Raw genomic sequence first — 25,528 nt, 5'->3', positions numbered from 1 at the left:
TGACGTATCTGTATTTCAGCTAAGATGTTATGCAAGACATTTCCTTTCATGTGTTTTACATTTAATTCACATATTGTCCTTGTGCCAAAACAAAGCTAAAAAATGCATAAAAATTATACAAAATAATGGGTATAGATTGCATAGATACACAGAAAGAATGTATTTATTCTACTGTTCATGCAATATTTTACATACAAATGAGAGGATTTGGATTATCTTGTTAATATTTAATTATATGATCAGGATACAATTAAATGCCTTTGATATAGTTATTAAGAAATCCAGAGACCAATTTAATTATCCATATATTACACACACTAATCAAGTAATACTCATCTAATGACAATAAGTACTTCATAAGCTTTATTAAGAATTACTTATCATACTCACCAACAAGTTTTTTAATTAACTGGGCAAATTCTAGGATAGTGTGCTCTTCTGGGTTTCCCTAGAAATAGAAGGGCTATTCATTACAATAACAATTAAACACTTTATGACATGCTAGCTTTCTGACATGAGACAATTCTAACAGGGTCATGTTAAACTCTGAAAAAGCTAAACATTATGCCTTATTCCTACTTTGATGAAAAAAAATATGTAACTTTAACAAGCTCCGTACTCATCAGAAAAGTTGCCCTCCATTATATCTGTCTTGGTAATTCAATGTATGTAGGGGGTGCCCCAAAAAAATCAGTCTCTAAAGAATGGGCCAATGCACCTCAATCACAGTAAAAGCATATGCCACTCAGCCCACACAACCACATCATCAGTTTGAAGTCTGGATACAAGGACTTTGCTGAGTTGAGTACAGCTGATACAATGAAGAAGTATGCTAATTTCTCAGTTCATCCTAAGTTAGGAAACCAAACTGTAAACAATTGCTTCCACATTGTCTACAGCTTACATATCAATACGTGTAAGGGCTACTTGCTTTCCTACACAATATTCCTTTTCTTAATTATCTTTTTTTTCAGCAACTTGCACGTGAACTCCTGATCAACATTTCAGAACAAAATGCTGAAAGCTTCCTGTTAGCATTAGCTCGCCTTCATCAGACTCAGTTCCCTCCATCCCTAGCTTTCCTTGTTGCAAAATGCTTCTTTACTACATCTTGTTTGACCTAAAGCTGAACATTTAGGTATATATAGATTTAAACACTGAGTTTTCTGGAAACAAAACATGTGATGGGGTTTAAAAGTGTCAGCATTTGGATAGAAACATAGAAATAAATTCACAGCCACAGTAAAAAAGGAAAATCTAGTGAACATCTCCCGTGCAGAATTGAGTATCTGATTTGGCAAAGTTGGCATACAGAGAAATGACCTGGTATATGCATCCTTTTTCTATTCTTATATCCACTGCTGAGAATAAGGTGACAACAAATGGGACAGAACAAAAATCTCATTAGAAAAGTTAAGTTCTAAGCAGTCTTAATCAATATTAGAAAATTATACAATCAAATAACATGCTATTTCCCTCTAATCAAGGCAAGTATGAAATGATTTCTAATTATTTAGAGCCAAATATTCCTTCAGTGCTTTTTTTTCATTAAAACTAGCCTTCAGCCATTTCCTTGGTGTATTTTACATGTCCCCCCTCTCATATATTGTTCAGTTTTTTTCATACTCTAATTACATATATCTTCTTGATAAAACAAATTAAAAACTATAGCAAATTTATCCTGTTCTTGGAACTATAAGCTCTCAACATCTAGGGGCTTAATCTTCTTATTTATAAAGAGAATACTTGGAAGAATACATTATTCATAATGGAAAGAGCTTTTTTGCTCCATTTATTTCTTCTAGAAATCAGCATCAATGACAAGGAGGAAAACAGAGGTGATGTCGACCACTGCACAGTAAAAACAGTAGGGTGGAGCCCTCATACTCACCAAGTTAACAGGACTGCTGACATTGCTGTTCATCAATGCCACCAACCCATTCACTAGATCACTATAAAAAAGGAAGAACAGATTGAGGCAATTTCCACTTCTCTATAAATAATATTCTTGTCTAGATAGACAGCTGCCTCCTCAGAGCTCCAGTAAAGCACATCAGGCAACTGAGCAAGGAACGCTGAAATCAGATTTACAGAATCACAGAATCACTAAGGTTGGAAAAGACCTGTAAGATCATCAAGTCCAACCATCAACCCAACACCACCATGCCCACTAAACCATGTCCCACAATGCCATGTCCACACATTCGTTGAACACCTCCAGCGATGGTGACTCCACCACCTCCCTGGGCAGCCTGTTCCAATGCTTCACCACTGTCTCAGTAAAGAAATTTTTCCTAATATCCAGCCTAAACCTCCTCTGGCACAACTTGAGGCCATTTCCTCTTGTCCTGTTGCTAATCACTTGGGAGAAGAGACCAACACCCACCTCTCTGCAACCCCCTTCCAGGTAATTGTAGAGAGCGATAAGGTCTCCCCTCAGCCTCCTCTTCTCCAGACTGAACAACCCCAGTTCCCTCAGCTGCTCCTCATAAGACTTGTGCTCCAGACCCCTCACCAGCTTCGTGAGGGTGGTGCCCTTCTCTGGACACGCTCCAGCATCTCAATGTCCTTCTTGTAGTGCGGGGCCCATGAGGGGCCCACAGTATTCGAGGTGCGGCCTCACCAGCGCCGAGTACAGGGGCATGATCACCTCCCTGCTCCTGCTGGCCACACTATTTCTGATACAGCCCAGGATGCCGTTGGCCTTCTTGGCCACCTGGGCACACTGCTGGCTCATATTCAGCCAGCTGTCAACCAACACCCCCAGGTCCTTTTCTGCAGGGCAGCTTTTCAGCCACTCATCCCCAAGCCTGTAGCATTGCATGGGGTTGTTGTGACCAAAGTGCAGGACCCGGCACGTGGCCTTGTTGAACCGCGTACAATTGGCCTCGGCCCGTTGATCCAGACTGTCCAGATCCCTCTGCAGAGCCTTCCTGCCCTCGAGCAGATCAACACACCCGCCCAACTTGGTGTTGTCTGCAAACTTACTGAGGGAGCACTCAATCCCCTCATCCAGATCATCGATAAATATATCAAACAAGACCGGCCCCAAAACTGAGCGCTGGGGGACTCCTCTTGTGACCGGCAGTCAAATGGATTTAACTCCATTCACTACAACCTCTGCCAGCTTCCTCAGTACTCTTGGGTGGATCCCACAAGGCCCCATAGACTTGTGAGTGTCCAGGTGGCATAGCAGGTCGTTAACTGCTTCCTCCTGGATCATGGGGAGTTTATTTTGCCCTCCGTCCTTGTCTTCCAGCTCAGGGAGCTGAATACCCTGAGGATACCTGGTCTGTCTATTAAAGACTGAGGCAAAGAGGGCATTAAGTACCTCAGCCTTTTCCTCATCCTTGGGGACAATGTTCCCCCCCACATCTAGTAAAGGATGGAGATTCTCCTTTACAGTGTATACTTCAATGTGTGTGTGTTTTCTCAGCTGTTTGTTCCACAGTCTCTACTGTAAGATATACTGAACTGGAGGTTAGTTTGAAGGGTTGATTATCTTCGGGGTACACTGGCTATAGTTCATCTGACCATATAAAAGAATATAAAAAATATAAAGTTACTAAAAAACAATTAATACTTCCTCTTCCCTGCAATACCCAAGCATATTTAGAGGTCCATTTCCAACACTTTTAAAACTGAATAGAGTAAGTTGTAATACAGAGGCACATGACACCACCACCTGCTTTGCAGTTTGTTGTTTGAATTGTCTTCTCACTTTCAGAAGTTCTTAAACCAAGTTTGTTACCAGTATTTTGGTGTTACCACCCCCCAGCAAAATAACACAAAGTTATTTTGGATTATCAGCAACTAACTTGGCAGCTTGCCCCTGGACATACAAATCCAGATCCCTTTCATTACGACTTACAATCAGGTAAGGAGTGGCTACTTTGAAATGATGAGGTTTCCGTAGCGTCTATCACCGCTGTTATTACTTTCAGCAGAGGGAAAGAACATTTCCAAGTGGAGAATGATTAAAACAACCCAGAAGCCTGGCACAGAAGTTTAGCTAGCACAACAGAACAAAAGATTCTGAGGAACAGGTTAGCTTTTTCGTAGTCGAAGTACATTCTGGCCTTGCTTACACTGCAAATATGAGCTACAGCAATACCATCTCAACCGGTTCCTTCCCTCAGAAGGGGACGCTTGCATGTACAGCACACACCCTGACCGCAGCATCCCCAAAGACAGGAGGTGGCAGTATTGCATTAAAATGCAAGGACTGACAAACCACTCAGCATTAAAAAATTACCTACCCTTTACTTGCTGCCCCTTGAAGGAAAGAACACATTAATATCTCAATTCAAAGTTCTAAACCAACGTTTTGTTTCTTGGTACTTTTAAAAACTTCAGCATTTCCCTTCTGAAAGTAAAGCTGGCCTAAGAAGAAACATAATTTCTTTGACTGAAATGCACATGCATACAAAGTTGGCCAAGCTCAAAGAACCATCAAGTGAAGTAAATATCAGACAGCACAAACAAGGCTTACCTGACATACTGGAAAGCTCTTGTCTGAGTTCCAGGTCCATAGACCTGAAAACAGATGAAAATTAGAAAAGTTACATAAATATAAAAGTCCTCTCTAGCCCAATTATCTTTTCCCCACCATTCTAGAAAAATGTCCCAAAGAGAAACACCTGAGACACAAGCTCAATGTTACAGGAATGGAAAAAGATGTGCTTGCAGAGCCTTTGGCAAAGTATCAGTTCTTTGAAGGTCTTTTTACTCTTGGACATGTCTCCAGTAAACATACCCTTATGCATTTTGTTAAACAGAACTCTGCATGTAGGAAACATTCTCAGGGATGTAGGACAGAGTGATGTTTTGTCCTCTCCTGGAACACTGAAAGAGGCTGCAGCATGCAGTCAGCCAGAAAGGAGTGCCAAATATTAAAAGCAAACCTCAGACTATTAAGATGTGGTTACGATGAGCAATTTTTATTCACCCATTAACAACAGCCAACTTTGAGATCACCAAACGTTACTGATCTTTAAAAAAATTGTCAAGAAAAATAGCACTGTAAGCGTTTAAAGCAATCAGGAAAAAAAAAAAGTAAAATCATGTAGCTCTAAATATTACTATCTGGGGAAATGGGAGGTAGAATAATTTCTAGAGGATATGACTCCCACAGTCACCTGTACAGATTTGTACCAAAAACTTAGAGGGGAAAAAAATACAAAGTTTTCTCAGGTTATACGCTGGCACTTTGGAGCAAGCACATTGTTTAAGTTCAAACAGATGTTCAAGCATACTTAAAGTGTACATAATGGTATCAGATAACATTTTTTTTCACAGTTTAATTGCGTGCAGTACTAAAATCCTTAGAACATGAATACTTAAATTCTGAAAGCTATCAGTAGGCATATTTAAGTGGTGAAAACACTTAAGTTTAACTAGGGATGCACACATCTTGCCATCAACCTGCTACAACAGAAAAGCTTTTTGGAAGGACAGAATAGAAAGAATGTTTGTTTTTCTAGGGGACAGGAAAGAATACAATTGGTATAATGCCATCATCTGTCACTTGGTAAGCCTGCTGCTCTCTGAGGCCAATTCAGAGAGAAAGAGTTCACATTTCAGCAGACATTAGGTAAGATCAGGGGTTTAAGAATTGACCCAATAACTGATTCTGAGAGGAATGCACACGGAGAGCACACTGACAGCCTGATGGACTCTCAAAGCAAACAGGAAGCAGATCTTATGTGTATATATATAGCTTCCTGCTTGTTTTCTTTTAGCTTGTGGGATAAGTTTTACAGAGCTAAGTCATTTGTGCATCATTTCTGCGAAGTCATCTATGTGGCTACCTTTCCTACGTGCAGGCAGTGGCTGGAAAATACAATGTAGTTTCCTCCTCCCAATTTCTCTCAATACCTCTCAATTTCTCTTAATAAACCCTTCCTTTACAATAATACAAAGCAACAATGGTCATGGTTGCATAGGCTATAATTTCTTCAAATTAAACAGATTGTTTTCTCAAGAGATTATTTACTCCATTTGAACAACTACTTTGAATGAAGAGATTGAATACATTCAGTTTCTAAAAAGGTCAACACTTGGTATTCCTGTCAGCCAAATTCTGTGATGATACAAGGGTGAAATTTTTTTTAGTCTCAATTACTGCTTATTGCTGAGAATTCATTTTATTTGGCCTGGTCAGCTAAACAACTCTACCCTTAGCTCTTTTCTCATATTCAGTAATTTTCAATGTCAGACAGTTACTTCCCTGCAGAACAGCGATGTTGGGCAAAATGTTCTATTTTATCCTCTATTACATTCTTGATAAAGTCTAAACAGCATGACAGTTACAAAAATAAAAAAAGAAGCTTTCAGTATTCCCTCCCACAGAACAGCACTGACTCCAGACTTCTCTTATTGATGCTCTGAAATATCCCATGGATTGTACCTTTTAAAACAAGATAACTGCTTCATATTTAGTAAGGCTTCACAAAACTTCCAGTTAGTGTTCTCACTGTGTTCTTGTTATAAAAGATACTTTCAATAAAACTTGAGAAACTAACCATAAATAAAAAAAACGGTGGAGAGGCCAAATATGGCAATATGGGCAAAACATGAAGTGGGGAGTGCTTTGTAGAAAAAAAAAAGTAAATCTCTGGGGAAAAAGCAAATCTTTAGGAGATGCAGTGGACACAGCATCTGAATTACTACAGGCTTGTTACTCTGAAATAACCACAAGCCTAACCCAGAAATTTAGCAGTGGTTAGGAACAACAGCGTAGCCAAGATGCATCACTGATGACGTTAAAAAATAATAACAAATTGCCTAAGTCAACAATCACTGATAAACTGCAAGCAAGCAAATGCTGACCTCCAGAGAAGACCAATCTTTCCAAAATTATCAGTCTACTTAAGTCAGGTGATGTGCACTGCTTTGCAGAATATACAAAATTTGAGCTTTTTTAATTTTAGGTTTTATAAAGAGTTCTAGATTTCATCCTGTCACTAGGGTAGTGTCTACTACCCAAGTTTTGCAGGGGGTAGCCATATTTTGGCATATTATTTGAAAAAGACTGAAGTTAGGGGAGATCTATCACAGGACACCAAGCTTCATCTTGCCTGGGCATGTCTCATTCTCAGGTCTAGACTCTTCAATGCACTGTCCAGTTTCAGATTTTGCTCTGCAAGAATCATGGTAGTGGGAGTTACCACAAAACATTTCATCCTTTTCTCCTTGGATTCTCCTTCCTAGAAGAATTCCTGCCTGAACTCTGGATTTTACAGTCTCCATTAGAAGGAATGCTGTCTCAGTCTCAAGATAGTTGCCCCCGTGGAGGTACTTAGCAACTTTTTTAGTTATTTAGCAGAAGCCATTGAGTGATTTCCTGGCACTTCACTCTTCTAATCTAGGCAATATCAACAAGTATTTATATGAGATTTCTGTTGTACGTCACATAAACTGTAAATGTTTCCGTGATCTCACAACTGATCTCAGATTCCAAACTACTTCTCCCTGTTTCAGGATGTCTCCTCAATTATTTTACATATCCTTATTATTTTATAACAGTAAACAAAACAGGATCAGGGTATAGGTCAGGCACTGTCTGTATTGCTGCATTACCAGCAGCATCTTTGGCAGAGTATGGGCCTGTGCCAGCTCTTGCTCTCCCAGACAAAGTTTTGACATTGCTTAAGCATTATCAAGAGCCAAGGACCATTCACAAGAAACAGTTTAGATGTGGCAACTTGCCTCGGCAGGAAAATTTAGCTGTACAGATGTGGGTTGTGCCACACCAGTTTGTCAATGGTAACAAAACCCAGTCCTGGATGGCTTAATTTACTAAGACATGATGTAGCCTGAAGGCCTTTAACATTATACATAGAAAATTTAGGATAATCTCCAAGCTTGCAGAAAGACATTTAGATGCCTAACTTCCAAAAAGGGTTCAGAGAAGGTTCCTCAGCAGGAAGAAGTACCAAAACATGATTCTGTAAGCCTTGTCATACTGTGTCCCTATAGAAGACCTGTGACAGACAGAGATTCAAGTTCACGATGACTAAAACACTTTCTCAGATTGCAGCTTATTTCTCTCTGGGAAAGGAACACCGATACCATCAACAGAGTACATCTCTGGATATATAATTCTATACACTTGAGCTTGATATACTGAAAGATTAGATTTTTAGGGCAGGGAAAACCTCCGTGTTTTGTAAAACCCAGCCTCTTCCATAGCACATGAGGATAGGATATAAAGACGAACAACTCTTCATGTCACTGAGAGGTCATTACTTACTGTTAGTGGTTCTCCCTGGAGGGCTTGTAGAATAAAATTACTAACAACTCTACCATCATTCATATGCATTCGAGGACCAAAGGTATTGAATATTCTGGCAACCCTCACTTCAACTCCTTCCTGTAGGCAAATAAAAAAGAATTGTTACTACCTTAATAAGAGTGTCTTTCTTCCTAAAAGTGCAAATTAACTCTTCCCTGTCCAAAAGCTTTCTTAAGAATCCCTGTTACAGCTTTAACAAGCATTGTTTTCTCACCAAGAAACACTTCCAACCTCTCTCATCAACACTACTGGAAACTGTAGAGCATACAGCAAGGTAATGTATACTAGTTCTCAGTATTTGTAATGCAAATTCTAAATCAGTGCTAGAATACCTGATGATTTCAAGCACACACATTTTTTTCCAACAAGAACGTTAAGATTTTTCAATAGTTTTTCCAACAACAACTTATTTCACCTGGGACTTATCGACATTTTTTGCACATAAATAAAGTCTCACAATCACCAGATATAGCACCAAGGTAGCATTTCCAAAGATGAGAAAAGTTGAACACTTCAGATAAGTATCTTTACCAATGCTATGGAAGTAGTGTCTTTGTAACCACAGCCACAATGTTTCTTAGCTCCCTGCTACTTATTAGGCTGTGTAAATACATGCATTAAAACCCAGGTCACTTCAATGGCTTAGTTTTTTCCAAGAAATATTTCTATCATTCCCAGAAGTCCTTTCTGGAGGATATTGGCAAATCTTCAAAGCAAAATGCAGCAAATACGTGAAATTGGAAACTGTCTGGACAAAAGATTTTAACACTGGGAGACTGCAGACTGAAGTAATTTCTCTCTAGGTATTCTCAGTTTATTGACACTTACTCGTTTAGACAAGCCACAGTTCATGATAAAACCTACAAGAAGGATGTTTGGCCTTTCTGAGCTGAAGCATGCACTTGGCTCCTGATGGGTTCAGAGCAGTGTGGTATGCTGTAAACAGATAGATGCTACCGTGTGAGAGTGATAGCCGACCAGAACCAACCCACAGGGAAGTCTGCTGCCTCCCTGGGGCCCGGGTGAGAGAGGTCACTAGGAAACTCCCTGGTCTGGTACGGCCCACTGATTACTACCCACTGTTGGTTTTACAGGTTGGCAGCGATAAGGTTGCGCAAAGAAGCCTAAAAGTGATCAAGAGGGACTTCAGAGCGCTGGGGAGACTGGTTGAGGGATCGGGAGCACAGGTAGTGTTTTCTGCAATCCCTTCAGTGGCAGAGAGGGACACTGAAAGAAGAGGAAAACACAGCTGGTTAACACGTGGCTCAGAGGCTGGTGCCGTCGGAGGAATTTTGGGTTTTTTGACCACAGGGCGGTTTACACGGCACTGGGCCTGCTGGCAGCAGATGGAATTCAGCTATCCTCAAGGGGGAAAAGGATTCTCGCTCATGAGTTGGCGAGCCTCATCGAGAGGGCTTTAAATTAGATTCAAAGGGGGAAGGGGATGAAACCAGGCTCCCTAGAGATGAGCCTAGGGGTGGCATGCCGATGTTGGGGGCGAAATCAATAGCCCAGCTCAAGTACATCTACTCCAATGCATGCAGCATGGGCAGCAAACAGAAGGAGCTGGAAGCCATTGTGCAGCAGGACAGCTATGATGTAGTCGCCATCACAAAAACATGTTGGGACGACTCGCACGACTGGAGTGCTGCAATGGATGGCTATAAGCTCTTCAGAAGGGACAGGCAAGGAAGGAGAGGCGGTGGGATGGCTCTGTACATTAGGGAGTGTTTTGATTGTATAGAGCTCAACGATTGTGACAATAAGGTCGAGCGCTTATAGGTAAGAATGAGGGGGAAGGCAAACAAGGCAGATATCCTGCTCAGTGTCTGTTATAGACCACCCAACCAGGACGAAGAGGCAGACAAAGCATTCTACAAGCGACTGGCAGAAATCACACAATTGCAAGCCCTTGTTCTGGTGGGGGACTTCAACTTACCGGATGTCTGCTGGAAATATAACACAGCAGAGAGGAAACAGTCCCGGAGGTTCCTAGAGTGTGTGGAAGATAACTTCCTGACACAGCTGGTAAGCGAGCCTACCAGGGGAGGTGCCCTGCTTGACCTGCTGTTTACAAACAGAGAAGGACTGGTGGGAGAAGTGATGGTCGGAGGCCGTCTTGGGCTTAGCGACCATGAAATGATAGAATTCTCAATTCTTGGCCAAGTAAGGAGGGGGTCAGCAAAACCACTACAATGGACTTCCAGAGGGCAGACTTTGGCCTGTTCAGGACACTGGTTGAGAGGGTCCCTTGGGAGACGGTCCTGAAGGGCAAAGGAGTCCAGGAAGACTGGCCGTTCTTCAAGGAGGAAATCTTAAAGGCGCAGGAGCAGGCAGTCCCCATGTGCCGTAAGAAGAGCCGGCAGGGAAGACGACCGGCCTGGCTGAATGAGGAATTTTTGCTGGGGCTCAAGAAAAACAGGAGAGTTTGTCACGTTTGGAAGAAGGGGCAGGCAGCTGAAGAAGAGTACAAGGATCTCGTTAGGTCATGCAGAGAGGGAATTCGAAAGGCAAAAGCCCAGCTAGAGCTCAACCTGGCCACGGTCGTAAGGGATAACAAAAAATGCTTCTATAAATACATTAACAACAAAAAGAGAGCCAAGGAGAATCTCCATCCTTTACTGGATGTGGGCGGGAACATTGTCCCCAAGGATGAGGAAAAGGCTGAGGTACTTAATGCCCTCTTTGCCTCAGTCTTTAATAGACAGAGCAAGTATCCTCAGGGAATCCAGCTCTCTGAGCTGGAAGACAAGGACGGAGGGCAAAATAAACTCCCCATGATCCAGGAGGAAGCAGTTAACGACCTGCTATGCCACCTGGACACTCACAGGACTATGGGGCCTTGTGGGATCCACCCAAGGGTGCTGAGGTACCTAGCGGAGGAGCTTGTCAAACCACTCTCCATCATTTATCAACAGTCCTGGTTAACAGGGGAGGTCCCGGCTGACAGGAGGATTGCCAACATGACACCCATCTACAAGAAGGGCCGAAAGGAGGATCCGGGGAACTACAGGCCTGTCAGCCTGACCTCGGTGCTGGGGAAGATTATGGAGAGGTTCATGCTGTGGGCACTCACAGGGCACGTGCAGGACAACCAAGGGATCAGGCCCAGCCAGCACGGGTTCATGAAAGGCATGTCCTGCTTGACCAACCTGATCTCCTTCTATGACCAGGTGACCTGCTCAGTGGATGAAGGAAAGGCTGTTGACTTTGCCTACCTGGACTTTAGTAAAGCGTTCGACACTGTCTCCCACAGTATTCTCCTGGAGAAGCTGGCGACTCGTGGCTCAGACAGATGCACTCTTTGCTGGGTAAAAAGCTGGCTGGACGGCCGAGCCCAGAGAGCCGTGGTGAATGGGGTGAAATCCAGTTGGAGGCCAGTCACAAGCAGAGTCCCCCAGGGCTCAGTTTTGGGGCCGGTCTTGTTTGATATATTTATTGATGATCTGGATGAGGGGATTGAGTGCACCCTCAGCAAATTTGCAGACAACATCAAGTTGGGCGGGTGTGTTGATCTGCTTGAGGGTAGGAAGGCTCTGCAGAGGGATCTGGACAGTCTGGATCGATGGGCCCTGTATGCAGTTCAACAAAGCCAAGTGCCGGGTCCTGCACTTGGGTCACAACAACCCCATGCAATGCTACAGGCTTGGGGACGAGTGGCTGGAAAGCTGCCCTGCAGAAAAGGACCTGGGGATGCTGGTCGAGAAGCTGGCTGAAGATGAGCCAGCAGTGTGCCCAGGTGGCCAAGAAGGCCAACGGCATCCTGGCCTGTATCAGGAATAGTGTGGCCAGCAGGAGTAGGGAAGTGATCGTGCCCCTGTACTCGGCGCTGGTGAGGCCGCACCTCGAATCCTGTGTTCAGTTTTGGGCCCCTCACTACAAGAAGGACATTGAGATGCTGGAGCGTGTCCAGAGAAGGGCAACGAAGCTGGTGAGGGGTCTGGAGCACAAGTCTTATGGGGAGCGGCTGAGGGAACTGGGGTTGTTCAGTCTGGAGAAGAGGAGGCTGAGGGGAGACCTTATCGCTCTCTACAACTACCTGGAAGGGGGTTGCAGAGAGGTGCGTGTTGGTCTCTTCTCCCAAGTGATTAGCAACAGGACAAGAGGAAATGGCCTCAAGTTGCACCAGGGGAGGTTTAGGCTGGATATTAGGAAAAATTTCTTTACTGAGAGAGTGGTGAAGCATTGGAACAGGCTGCCCAGGGAGGTGGTGGAGTCACCATCGCTGGAGGTGTTCAACGAATGTGTGGACATGGCATTGTGGGACATGGTTTAGTGGGCATGGTGGTGTTGGGTTGATGGTTGGACTTGATGATCTTACAGGTCTTTTCCAACCTTAGTGATTCTGTGAAGATGTCAACTTCAGCCCAGGCCTACCCATCCTCCTCATACTCCCTAGTCCTCCCCCGTTCCAGAAAAAGCCATCCTTTTATCCATCACAGGAAATGCTTTTCGTCTGAAGCAAACTTTGTGTTGCTGATTCAACTGAAGCAACTGAAGTCACAAGCACAATGTTCTGGAGTTGCAAACATGCAGTTATTCCTTCAGAGGATACACAGAACATCTTGTATTTTCAATGCCTTTTACTAAGGCTTAGACCAATGCTTGCCATTTTCTTGGAAGACAAGAGTGTGTGTGGAAGAAGTGTATTGTTGGTATATCTGTGGCTGAGGGCTGCAGCTCACACACACTTCAGTCAGGAGAGACCTGGAAACACATTTTTCTTGGAAATAAATGTAGCTTCATGTACCAGAGAAACTTGCAGGAAAATCTGATCTTCTCTCTTGGGTGTCCAAGTGATTCATAAACAAACAAATCCTCAAAGAAGTTTCGTGAAAACAACAGCATTAGCTTTTTACAGATGAGAGAGTGAGAGAGGCAAAAGGCACCTTTAACACTTTAGCTATTACTTGGCATTGAGAAATGGTAAACACCAAGTAGTACAGGTAAAGCCCAACACTCCCGAATATGGAGAAGGCCAAACAACATCCAGTTCTGTTTAACTGCAGGTAAGGTTTCAGTCGCCATGATCAAATGTTGTTTATATTTGCAACTAAACTGTAAGCTAACAGTAAGTGAGTTAACTATTGTGCCATAGGAAAAGCTACAGTCTTGGGTCTTTGTCACACAACAAGCTCGCATCCACAACAAAGCCAAAAAAATAACCTCACAACATCCACTTGGCCCTGCTGAGACACCCTGGGAAGAGCAAAACTCCCTTCCCATGCAAAATGCATCTGTTGGGAACATATTCTTTATTTCCTATTAGCTAAAAAAGCACAGTAGTGTAACTTGTCAAACATATACGTCCAGCAGCATATTACAGAGCCATTCCCTTCACTGTATCTGCAAATATATACTCTGATAGAGTTTCTCATTCTTTCGTTTTGCCCAGCATTCTATCTTAAAAAGGACACTAACTCCTTCAGGGAGGGATTGTATTTCATGTGGGCTTTCCAGATATTGTCATTAATAACAAGTATGGAAAATGAGGCACTTGGAAGCTAGTACTTAAGATAAAAATAACTCATTAAACAACGCTGACCAAAATGCCTCTCTTGTACTGCACAAGCTACAACAGCAGCCTTGTTTTACAGTATTGACTGGAAACTAGCAAGGGATCTAGAAAAGAACAACACCACATTCTCTATAGGCACTTACTCATAGCCACAGTGAATCCAGTATTTCTTCTCCCTTCTGTTTATTCCCCTCCCCCCACTGTAATGTTGTCTTTCAAAATGAGTAACTTTTTATTTATAGTGTCATCTAGCAAAGCTTTTCTCTGCAGCCTACTGCTTTGAAAAACCTATTTTCTATGCAGACAAATTTTCATTTGTGCCTGTAAAACTGGGATCTGTGTTTTCAAAAGAAACTCTTCCACAAAGAGATTTTGGAACCAGTAACTTAAAAATTGTCTTAAGTTTCCTTTCACCATTTCATGAACATCTCCTTCGAAGTAATTCTTTCTGCACGTTGAGTAACTCTACTCTTTTTTTATTAACTGCCTACGAATACTTATGGTACACTCTTACCTATGTCCTGTTACTCTGAATATCAACATCATGTTAATTATGACTGACTACCTCCACTGTATTCCCACTAGGAAAGCCAATTACTTCCCCAGATTTGTGGTAGTAAGTCATGTACCCTATCATATCCTAGAGAAAGGAGAAAAACTTCTTTGGCCCACATTTATGCTGCTAAACAAAAGACAGCTTGGGACTAATACCTGACGCTGAGATCAAACGTAATCAACTGGCTTCTGTCCTCACGGTTTAAGACCTATTTATCTTCCTATAGCAGATTAGTCAGAGAGAAAGTTTCTTGAGCAATCCAAAGAAGAGTCCAGGAGCAAGCTAATAAAACGCAGCATTGTGGGCTATCAAAACACTTCAGCTCACTCTATTATTTAGCAGTATGGACACGTTCACAGAGACTGTGCCTGTACAGATGGAGAGGGAAGACAGAAAAGATGCAGGAAAGATTGTTATGGCTTACAGAGATACCTTCTCTGAATAAATACTCAGACTGTTCTATAGCTGTCAGTCAAAAAGTAGCATCAGTTATCCAGTCTTCCCTGCAAAACAAACTTGGTCGTGGTCTTCGGCATGAGTCTTTGCCACTTAGTTCTAGAGATTCCTGCTCCAAAAAGTATAAAGGATGCTATGATAACATCTTAATTTAAAAAGACATATTTTAATTTTATAAGTCTTTTAAGAAAAATGTATCTCCTTGTGTTGCCTGTCTCAGAAAATAGATCAATACAGAATACAACTCAAATGTCAAGAAGTTCTTTTAACTGCAACAGCCTGAACATGTGCTGTGGCTGTAATTCATAAGAATATCAGGCAAGCTTATTTTACTAATTAACAGTGCTTCCTTCTTTGTAAAGTCTGTGGATCTATCTGAATAGCAAGCATGAATTAGATTTCCTTGCATACAAAATCACGAAAGGGAAAGCTGCAATTGTCTGCTCTCCAGCAGACAACTGGATTCAAAAAATCTGCCAGCGAAAGCCCAGACAGTTGCATGGATATCACTGTGCTGTGATACAATACCTTTATCAATGTTTCAGCTAAAATTACTAAGGTGGTTGCCTGCATCCCTTGCTTTATTAGTCACTTTCTTACTGATTCATATTCTCTCCCATGTGTTTCAGAGATCATTAACTAATTCTCAAAATTGTTCCCAAAACTCTGAATTGTAATCACAGCAGAATTACTGCACAGTGTTCACCAGGATCTTCCTGGGATGTGTTTAAGCTGCAACACTCTGCACTGAGGCTTGGTCCAAGGTATTTTATATATATGTACTGCTGCCTATTGTATAAGCAAAATGAGATTAATTCCTGGTTGCTAACAGCTTTTTAAAACTGTTTTGTAAAAATAGCGATGCTGAGATCTGAGTTTCATAAGCAGTAAAGCTCCTAAACAAGCTACGAAGGACAACCACAATCATCTGACTGTACTTTTGGCATAATGCAGGTCCCTGAACACAACCAAGGCAGACCTCCAGTACTCTTGTCTTACAGTTGAAATATTACCATGCTTATAGTTCAACACTTCCAGACTAGAGAAGCTACAACTTCTCTTTGAGGTCTCTTCATACCATTATTCATACCACCCTGCTAGAAGTATGTCCTATTTGTAGCACTTGCATCAGCTTGCATACCTCTTCTATGTACTGTACATGGCCAATGCAAACAGCCACAGGCCTGTTCTACCAACACTTTGACAGGAGACATTGCCACTGGGAAGGGATGTGTACCCATTTAAGTGTATCTATGCCTGAATTACTAGGATATCCCCTTCAGACAGGGCTTTTAACGTCAGTATTTTACTGCACAACATGGCTTCTGAACGTGAGGTGGCAGATAACATAAGTAGTGCAACAATAACCAGTGAATGAGAGCTGTATGCCAGCTTCCAGTAAGTTTCCAATAAGGGTCAGGAATACATGCGAACAAACAACAATATCTACAATTTTAGTCATCTGCATAATGGAGAGTTCTGCAGAGTTATAGTCATGAATTAGTGTAACAATGACAGTTACAGATGAAACAAAATGCCTTACTGATGTTTTTAGAGCAATGGTGGCTGTATGAGGAGGACACGTCTTATAGCCAAAAATAAGAGGTGTACCAAATTGAAAAGAACATCAGAAACAACACACACTTCGCATCAAAAGATGAATGCTGCTATGGATATATTCTTATTCAGACAGTGACTGAACTTACTGAAGTGAATCAACCTCCAAAAAAAGTTTAAAGTCTTCATGACTTCAAAATTCAATTTGCACAACAGTGCAGCAATATCAAACACAAAGAACTAAGTTCTCCAATTACCTGAGGGAAATCAGAAGATGGGATTCCTTACAGCACAGCAAGGAAAGAAAAAACCCAACTAGAGCACAGAGACTATGGAAAGTATTCAGACTTTTCTTGGGAAACTGCCTACATTTTTTTAGTCCACAGCTTTATCATTGAAATACAGTCTTCTAACCTTGTCTGTGGAACAAGGTTATTTTGCAATTGTTAACAGCACAGAGCATGTAGAAACAGTAAAGGTACTAGAGCATTAGCAAAACCATTGTGTCTGAATATGGGTCAGAAGACCCGACAGTTTTTTCCTGCTTTATTTTCATATAATTTGGAAAAAAATGTTGCTCCACTGACAGAAAAAAGCCTACTCCTATATCCACACTATGTTTGTATTAGGAATTTCTGACAACTCAGATAAAACAATACAATTTAGAAACAGATACTTAAATAGTGGAACTCTCCACTTAGAGGGGCTCCTATTACCAATGACCCAGTGAAACAACAGGTTGCATTTTTATAATACTGCTTCAGTTACTGCAGTGTTGTTCTCCTCTTTTCACCTCACTTCCTCCAACTGAATGTTAGCAACAGATAGCTTTGGAAAACTATATGCCACTTCTGCATTTGTACAGGACCAAACACAATGTTTTGGTTCATGTGCAGAGCTCCTACACAGCCAAATTATTACAGACAGCTCTAAGGACTTATTAGAAAGTGTGCAGATCCATTAATCCAACAGTGCAGAGAATACATACCAGCAGGTTTTAGAAAATGGCAGGACTATCAGAAGGACTGTATGAGGGTAACTGAACAAGCCAGTTTCAAAAGCTTAGCATTATTTAATCTCTAAATTATTACAGTTTGCAGGACTTAACTTTATTGAACTATGGGGAAGGATTTTTATCTGTGGTTTCTCTTTTCCAAAGTATAAAAGCCTATTTGTGAACCATGCAGTTACAATGGTTGAAAGCAGCACTGTTTCCTCTTTTGAAATGGAGCCAGTTAATCAAGAAGATAAAAGTGACTAACAACAATTAGTTACTTCAATACATGAAATTTTCAATGGAACTGTCACATTTATTGAGAATATTAATATAACTGTGAGTGTGTGACCTCTCAGACTTTGCAGAGGGAAGGAATTGTGGACAATTTTTACTTTTCTTTCTGAATTTCACTGACTTGGTATACAATAACTCAGATGGGACACTAGTTGCTGTGTTGACACCTGCACTTCTGGGGTGTCAATGTTCTCTGTCAGCAGTGAGAGGGGCTGTAGCATCTCAACTCTACCTTACAGGCAGTGCCCAAAGTGGCTGACAGCCTGTAGTATCTTACAGACTCCCTTCTCCAACCTTTGCCTCACTAATATTCCTGGATGTAAAACTCTTCTGCATGGCTTCTAAAAAGCTAAAGGGATCGATGATAGCTCTTATCACTACAATTTAGCTTTGGCCTGGTATACATCCAACAGTAACAACAGTCTGTGTCATTAAAGGACTGTTGCCTGGGCTTTAGACTATTGCCCTGAGGACATGCAATGCTTTCTCTTCTCCCCCGTGCTGTCAGAACCACAAACAACTCAATTCCATTCTTCCACAAAAAGCATCAATTCTGCATCTTTTCTTAAGCAAGCTGCTAGCAAACTTCACGTGACAAAACCAATAAAGAACACCCCATGCTTAAAAATCATCTATATTGAATATCAAGGAAAGAAAACAACGAGCAATACTTAGAGAATACAGGAAAAACTCCCAAAAGACATTAAAGGAAACTGCTTTAATTCAATATAGCTATTTGTTTTCTATCTGATTACTCAATAACTACCTGGTTATTCACTATTCAATGCCTTTTCAGTTGCAATTCAATCAACAGTTTTCATTACCCCTACACTTTACATCAAGGCTTTTTATGATTACTGAAGCCAACTCAATTAGTGAATTAAAGATTCGGGGGAAGTACAACTCAATATAAAACAGAAAATCAGCCTCGTGTTGCAATTGCAGTGCACTTCTATATTTAACAAATTTGAACATCAGTGTGCATGTGCTATTCTCTCACATTAATAGAATAAACTTCACTTCTAACGTGTCTTTCCTTTCTTCTGTTACCTATTAAGATTTTTTGGCACCTTGAGTCTTCATAGTCCTTTTTATAAAATATTCTATAATGCAAAGCATAACAATTGTTTTGGGCTAGGTCACTCCTGTCTGAAAACCCTCTTAAATGCATACTACTTATTTTCATAGCAGAAGTCAGACCGTTCCACCAGTGAAAGATAATGTTTCCTCCACTAATAACAGCGTATCATCTAAACTCTGAAAAAAAACCAGCTCAACGGTATTTCAGAATATACCTGAATGTGGGACAGGCTTGGGCAGACTTCACTAGCTCATAATAAAGTACAAGAAATATCTCACAAAGCTACCCCTAGGACAGAGAGCTCATTTGCATCATGAGTTTTCCCTTAATGTAGGTGCGCACCACAGTTCCATCTTATAAACCTTTACTATCCTTGTAAATCCTGCATAAAATTTATGGGATAGTATCATGACTCATCCTGCAGCTTTAGGATATAGCACATGATTTTCAAAATTACCTACAGTCTCGACCTGCTAAAAGAATACTGCAGTGTGTACCACAAACTTGCAAAAAATTCAATACCCTACAGCACAAGAATTTTTCCTAAAAACTACAATATTCAACTGCAAATGGATTTCCAGACCCACAAGGAATCTTTTTCTACAGTGAAGTATAGAGGACATCATCCTGAACAAGAACAGTACCCCCATATTGTACCTTAAATGATTTAAAAGAGAACAAAGGAGACACAAACCTCTGCCTTCTCTGTCTGGCAGAAGAGATAAGAGAAAATGACTACAACCTCTGTACTAAAATACCATCCCTAAAGTCTTACCATTTAAGTTTAATTCTGTTTTCAAGGTTTTTAAAAGCTGTTAGTATTTTATCATTTAAAGGTTTAAAATTCTATAGAATATACTACATTTGATTGATTTATACATTTGTATATTAAGGCTGCAAACACCAAGAAACAGTGATATGCTTTTCTTTAGTGTGCCACATTTGCTAATCAAATAGTCTCCCAGACTAGCCGAATGGCAATTAAATAAGATTCACATACAAGTAAAGAGTCAACACAGGGTTAATGATGAGTTTCTACTTATTGACTATAAAACCCACAGAAACTGACATGTATCATTTCACAAACATATTTTAAATTGCATTTTTATCCTTGTGTTACTGTATTTGTCTGAAAAAGTGCATTACATAGTTGAGTATTCATATCTTTCGTTAAGGGCTGTATTTATACCTACATAATTTTAAGACATTTCTAAAGTGATTTAAAATACATTGCTCCTATATGGGTTCTCATTAAAGAGCTTCCTCATTTTTACCTGTACATTCTGATTTCATTTATGCTTATTAAACAGTCCACATTTATCAGTAATGGCCCTATTCAGCAAAGCACTTCTCGGCACAGGACCAATTTAACACAACTCTGTTATCTGGCTCCCAAATTAGTAAGGTCACCTCAGTTTAATCTGTCTAAAAACTACCTACGATACTGAAAGAAATAATATGTCTATCAAGAAGACTAAAGCACATTTTCTTGAAGAACACTGCTCATCTGAAAAAACAACAGATGGGAGCAATAAAACTTTTGCATTAAAGAAAACAGATTTTGCAGCTACAGTATGAACGCTCCTACTCAAGACATTCTCTTTTGCCCTCCTACCCCTAAATACATATATTCCCGTTTTGCTACACATTTGGCCTTCATAATTACAGAAAATCCATTGAATCTGATACAAGTTTAATACCTGCTTCATGTATGCATAGCACATAGTCTCTGCAACCCGCTTTCCTTCATCATAGCAGGCTCTTGGACCTATTGGATTCACATGGCCCCAGTAATCCTCATTTTGAGGGTGAACTTCAGGATCTACAGGGGAAAAAAAAAACCACCTTAAATGATCTTCTATCAAAAAGGTTACTATATGTAATGAATCTTTCACTAGGTTACTAGTGTTATACAGTTTAACAGCTTCTCTCCGAACTATGCATTTAAAAGATATTAAGTTTCAACACCATTCCTTAAAAGTGTATTCACTAGAACCATGAAAATGACAGTTACGGAAGATGTGAGACTCTAGTAAGATAACTGAGTACAAGCAAACAACAGCCATCATCTGCTTTCCCCTAAAAGAGTGTGCAAACAGAGGGTTAAATTCAACTCTTCTCTGCAAAGACAGACTACCTCAAGGGAACAAATAAGACTCTTGCCTAACGTAATTCAAAGGAAATATTATAGGTTATGCAGAGAGCACTTTTTACTGTATTTGGAAAAAAGAAAGTAAAGCATCTTCAAGTTTTATAAAATAAGAAACAAGGAAAGAAAAATGGACAAAATGGAAAAGTACTGCATTTCTTAAAGAAGAAAGAGTAGAGCTGTGTACTACAATGTACTTGCTATGCTTCTGTTTTATCTTAAGCATTTTTACTAGCTATCACTAGGCACAAACAATCAGATTAGACAATCCTTTGGTTTGATCTAGTACAGAAGCTCTTGATTGCAAAATAAAGCAAGCAACCAAAAATCTCCTAGGAAGCTCTGTGTGTGTGCTTGTGTTCGCTCTATATGCTTCAAACAATACAATCACTTTGTTACATTTCCCCACTTTGTTATCTGTGCTGCCTTATCCTCTTTACTGGGTTTGAAATTTGCATACATTACTACTAAACTTTCAAGAGTTAAGTTTAATTTTTGAAACAGTCTTGATGGTCAGTTCTGTTTAACCCTTCCAGTTTTTATGCTGCTCACTGACATGATTACAGATTAATTCCTGCCATATGTGAGCCACAGAGCAATGAAAAATGCAGAGGTTTTACACAATTACAAAAGCCTATAGCATTCTTAAAAGGGCCCCAGAAGGTGCTGTGATCCTGAAGGCCGCTTCAGTTTCTGTCTGCTTTCTGGCAGAGGCAGCCTTACGATGCACTTGGAAGCTCTCTATACAACATTGCTTTGAGTACTCCTGTGGAAACAGCTATTTTCTGATTTTATTTTCTGTCCTTTATTTTTCAGCAACATGACTTTATTTAGTCAGAGTATGATATGAGTAGGCTCTCTCCACTGGCTTTATTGACACAACAAAGCCTGATAAAGGGAGTTTCAAGGGGGTTTTTTGCCTGTTGGTCCCCTGTTCTAGAAGGGAGTTTGTTCAATTACAGGAGATTCCTGAAGGCTACCATTTTTCTCTGTGGAGCCTAACCATGGATAATCAAAGGCAAGGGAGGCAGTAGGAATGCTGCACATGCTCAAGCCGCTTGTTTGGTTGCCTGGTCATCTTAGTAGCTATCTTGCTTAGGTATTTGCTTTGAACCTTCTTAACTGAAGTTATTCCACCAAAACTGTACTCCTTGAGGTATGTTTTTTGTCCTTCCTCACTTTTTCCTCACAAAGCTTTGCATGTTGTTAGAGAGATGAGTATTTTTTGTTTCCTTGTTTGTTTTTTAAAGCCTAGACTTTCACAACTACTAACGTTGAGCAGGTAACTGTGCCTGTGTATCTCCATTAACCTTGCAACACTGCTATTATCAATTAGGCAAGAGTTCACAACAGCAGGAAGTTTCTCTAGTAGGCACGTGGTCTGTCACACACGCCAAAGTAGTAAAGATTCTTATTGCATCCAGCTAGCAGTTCTATCAGTCATTCTCTCGCTACTTCACCTCTTAGTAACAGTAAAAGGAAGAAGGAGAGATATGGCACCATTACTCAATATTACGTTTTAAGAGACACCACAATGGCATGCATGCACAATCACTATTTTCTTAGCTTGGAGGTTATGTCCTTGTCTCTTGCACTGTGCTGCACACACTAGGGCGATTGCTAAACCGCAACAATACAATTGGGGAAGACAGAAGCAGATTTGCTGCTGAAATTAAACTTTCTTCACAGGTTTTCATTATGGCATCTGGATTTTAACCAGAGTTCAACACTCAAAATTCCCCCACAAGTCCTTTTGAAAAACAGCCACAAACTAAGACATAGGAAAGTTACAAAGCCTGAGCCCCCTTCACGACTCTGACTAGAGATTCAAAGCAAGTACTAACACCAAAATTTTAAGCTGCGAGAAGTACATCTGATAAAGAAAACAAGCTAAGACAGTGATGAAAATTTATCAATCATCTGACAAAAGGCTTGTAAACATCCTTTTACACAGTCATATCTCAAGAGCTCTAAACACCGTTTTATCCTTCTTACCTCCATATACCTCTGATGTGGAGGCCAGCAGCAGCCGTGCTCCAACACGTTTGGCTAGCCCTAAATTTTGGGCAGGGAAAGAAGAGAATGATTAGGTCTAGTTCAAGACTGAATCTTTCAGTCACATTAACTGCTTTAGTGTGATCCCATTTTATGTGTTTGTAATGAGAATTCAGTTTCTCTCAGGAGATAAATCTAGCTGTAAATCACATCCATAGCTCCCACTCCCAAGCTAGAAGACTTGAGGAACAGCAGAGCAGCACCCACATGTGTGATGTGTTTGCTTCTGGGACTAAAAGTTACACTGAACCAAGATCCAAGAACTTTATGTATTACACTCTATATAAAGGCCAAGTAAGCATAAATTATTCCAGTTATGAAATCGGAATCCTGAAACAACACACCATTTTATGATTATCAAAACTTAAAGATAAGCTACATAAAGAAAGTGATACAGAATAACATGTTATAGGACAAAATAAATAATTTTCCCTTTATTATGCCCCTTTAAACAGCCTGGATGATCCTACCCATCACTCAAGATTATTCTGCACTCCATTTCAATGACTTTCTGGCCTTCAGGTTGGGATAGCCAATAAAAGAAATCTCTTGTCTATGCTGTACAACTGTCTGGTACCTCAACAGCTGCTAAATCACTTAATGCTCTGAATTGTACTCACTAGAGTATCACTCAAATAAGAAACTCAGCTGAGCTAATGCCCAGTGGTTTTTTTGCCTCCTAGTAACTCTTAGGATCACTGACACCCAGTTCAAGCTGCAGCATATGCCAAATGGATCAAAGATGGTAGGACAAAGTAGTGACGGCTTGAGACCTTCTTTTGATAGGCCCATTCCCAGCATCAAAACCAACAGACAAAGCTGAAAATGTTGCCTTATAATTACCTAGCATGAAGCTAGACATTAAACGTTCTTGCAGAATATGCTAGCCAAGGCATGCACAAGAGGGTGCGGTGTTCTTGATGGTTGGGGTTTACAGAGCCAACGTAGTTCCACCTAGTTCAACGTTTGCTGTGGTGGAAGGAACAGTCACTCATGGCAAACATGGGAATGTTCCACAGTCACCAAGGTGAGAAGTGCATTCATGGACACAACTTTGCTATAAAAATCCCATGCCCTTAATTGTTCCTATGAGTTCTATAATTACTGCACAGTTATTACTCCATAGCCAAGTTACAGGCATGAAGTTCCTGTGCTTTGATAACTGAGCTTGCATGTTGCCAGAGTTCATCTGCAGATAGATTTAAAGGAAAAGTACCAAAATCTTCAAAGAAGGGGAAAAAACCCCCCTTATTTTTCTTAAAGAATCAACTTTTTAAAGTGTTCAACTCACCTGCTCCATCCTCGTCTCCTTCTAGTAACTCTGTCCAGGTTACATTATGCCTAACACAGTTAAGTAAGAAAAAACACTTACACTTACCAAGCATGTTTAATGTCCCAATAGTGTTGGTCTTTAATGTTTTTATAGGATTATACATGTAATTTGGAGGAGAAGCAGGAGATGCTAGGTGATAGATCTGGTCCACTGCAGAAAACCAGAAAAGGGGGAAAGAAAGCATTATTAATTTCCCATGTAAATGAGAAAACATTAGGGTCAAGAAACAAGTACTTCTTTCTGCATTTTCTAACATTGGAATTCAGCACTTCCTATATTGCTACCTACAGATAATATATATGTATGCAAACCTGTTGTAACCCAAAGCAAGACTTACTTTTTAGTAAAACAAGAACTAAAGCATAGTATATATCAACACTATTGACACAGATACAGAAGTCTGTCTGGGTGTTGACATTTTTCACTTGTAAAAATTTTAGTTATGAGTACCTCAGAGATGTTTAGAAGCTGCAAAAGTACATGCAACATTCTATTACCCTCAAGTTTTTAAGTGACTACCAGCTTCAGAATATTTTTCTCAAATGGAATCCGAAGCAAAGATAGCAGAAACATTTTTAATACCAGGAGGAACATTTTGGGAAAAATAAATATTGTATTTTTATTTGTAAGTTACTTGTCAATGAAATATTAATGGGATAAGTATCATATTTATATTTTAAATATATATGCTAAGATACGGGCATGCAACTTTTGTCCTTTTTCCCCTATCTATTGCCTTTGCTCCACTGGTGTTCAATGCTGCACTTTGGATAATACAGCATTTTAGCTTTATAAAAAAACCCCAACAAACAAAACCTCACCAATACAGATTCCAGCCTCCTCAGTTATGAAAGACAATTAACCAACACACTAGATCATACCTTGCAATCAATGAAGGTAGACTGATGCCTGACCTAATGTAAAATAAGGTAGCTTGGGTACTGGCAACAAATTTCCCAGGTAGTGCAAGTCCCAATCTTAACTAATTAAATTTGCTGCATTTCTGTGCAGTGTGAACAAACCTAAAGATTCAAATCACCCATAGGAAATACATATTCCACACAACAACAAAACAGAGCCTAGTACAAAAAACCTAAACAGTTACACCACTGTCATGAGTATAGACTAGGGCCTGTACGAACTTCATGAAGTTCAACAAGACCAAGTGCAAGGTCCTGCACCTGGGTTGGGGCAATCCCAAACATGGATACAGGCTGGGCAACAAGTGGACTGACA

General features: G+C 40.5%; 1 protein-coding gene across 7 annotated transcripts in view; it reads right to left on the bottom strand.

Annotated features, from left to right (window-relative positions):
• Window positions 1–25,528, bottom strand: part of UXS1 (UDP-glucuronate decarboxylase 1) — a 68,921-nt gene that overhangs the window by 4,949 nt on the left and 38,444 nt on the right. For 5 of the 7 annotated variants that reach the window (XM_059815776.1, XM_059815782.1, XM_059815806.1 and 2 more), the window contains exons 7-13: window positions 24,338–24,442; window positions 22,900–22,959; window positions 20,456–20,577; window positions 8,255–8,374; window positions 4,493–4,536; window positions 1,892–1,952; window positions 391–448 (exon numbers count right to left, since the gene is read on the bottom strand). In XM_059815776.1, the coding sequence (XP_059671759.1) occupies window positions 391–448; window positions 1,892–1,952; window positions 4,493–4,536; window positions 8,255–8,374; window positions 20,456–20,577; window positions 22,900–22,959; window positions 24,338–24,442 (570 nt within the window). The remainder of the gene's footprint in view (window positions 1–390; window positions 449–1,891; window positions 1,953–4,492; window positions 4,537–8,254; window positions 8,375–20,455; window positions 20,578–22,899; window positions 22,960–24,337; window positions 24,443–25,528) is intronic. The other 2 variants (XM_059815790.1, XM_059815797.1) reach the window with 1 other exon arrangement.

Source organism: Gavia stellata, chromosome 1 (genome assembly GCF_030936135.1).
Source record: "Gavia stellata isolate bGavSte3 chromosome 1, bGavSte3.hap2, whole genome shotgun sequence".
In the NCBI taxonomy this organism is placed as follows: domain Eukaryota; kingdom Metazoa; phylum Chordata; class Aves; order Gaviiformes; family Gaviidae; genus Gavia; species Gavia stellata.
The sequence above is the reverse complement of the archived record's forward strand: the minus strand, read 5'-3'. Positions and strand labels throughout refer to the sequence as shown.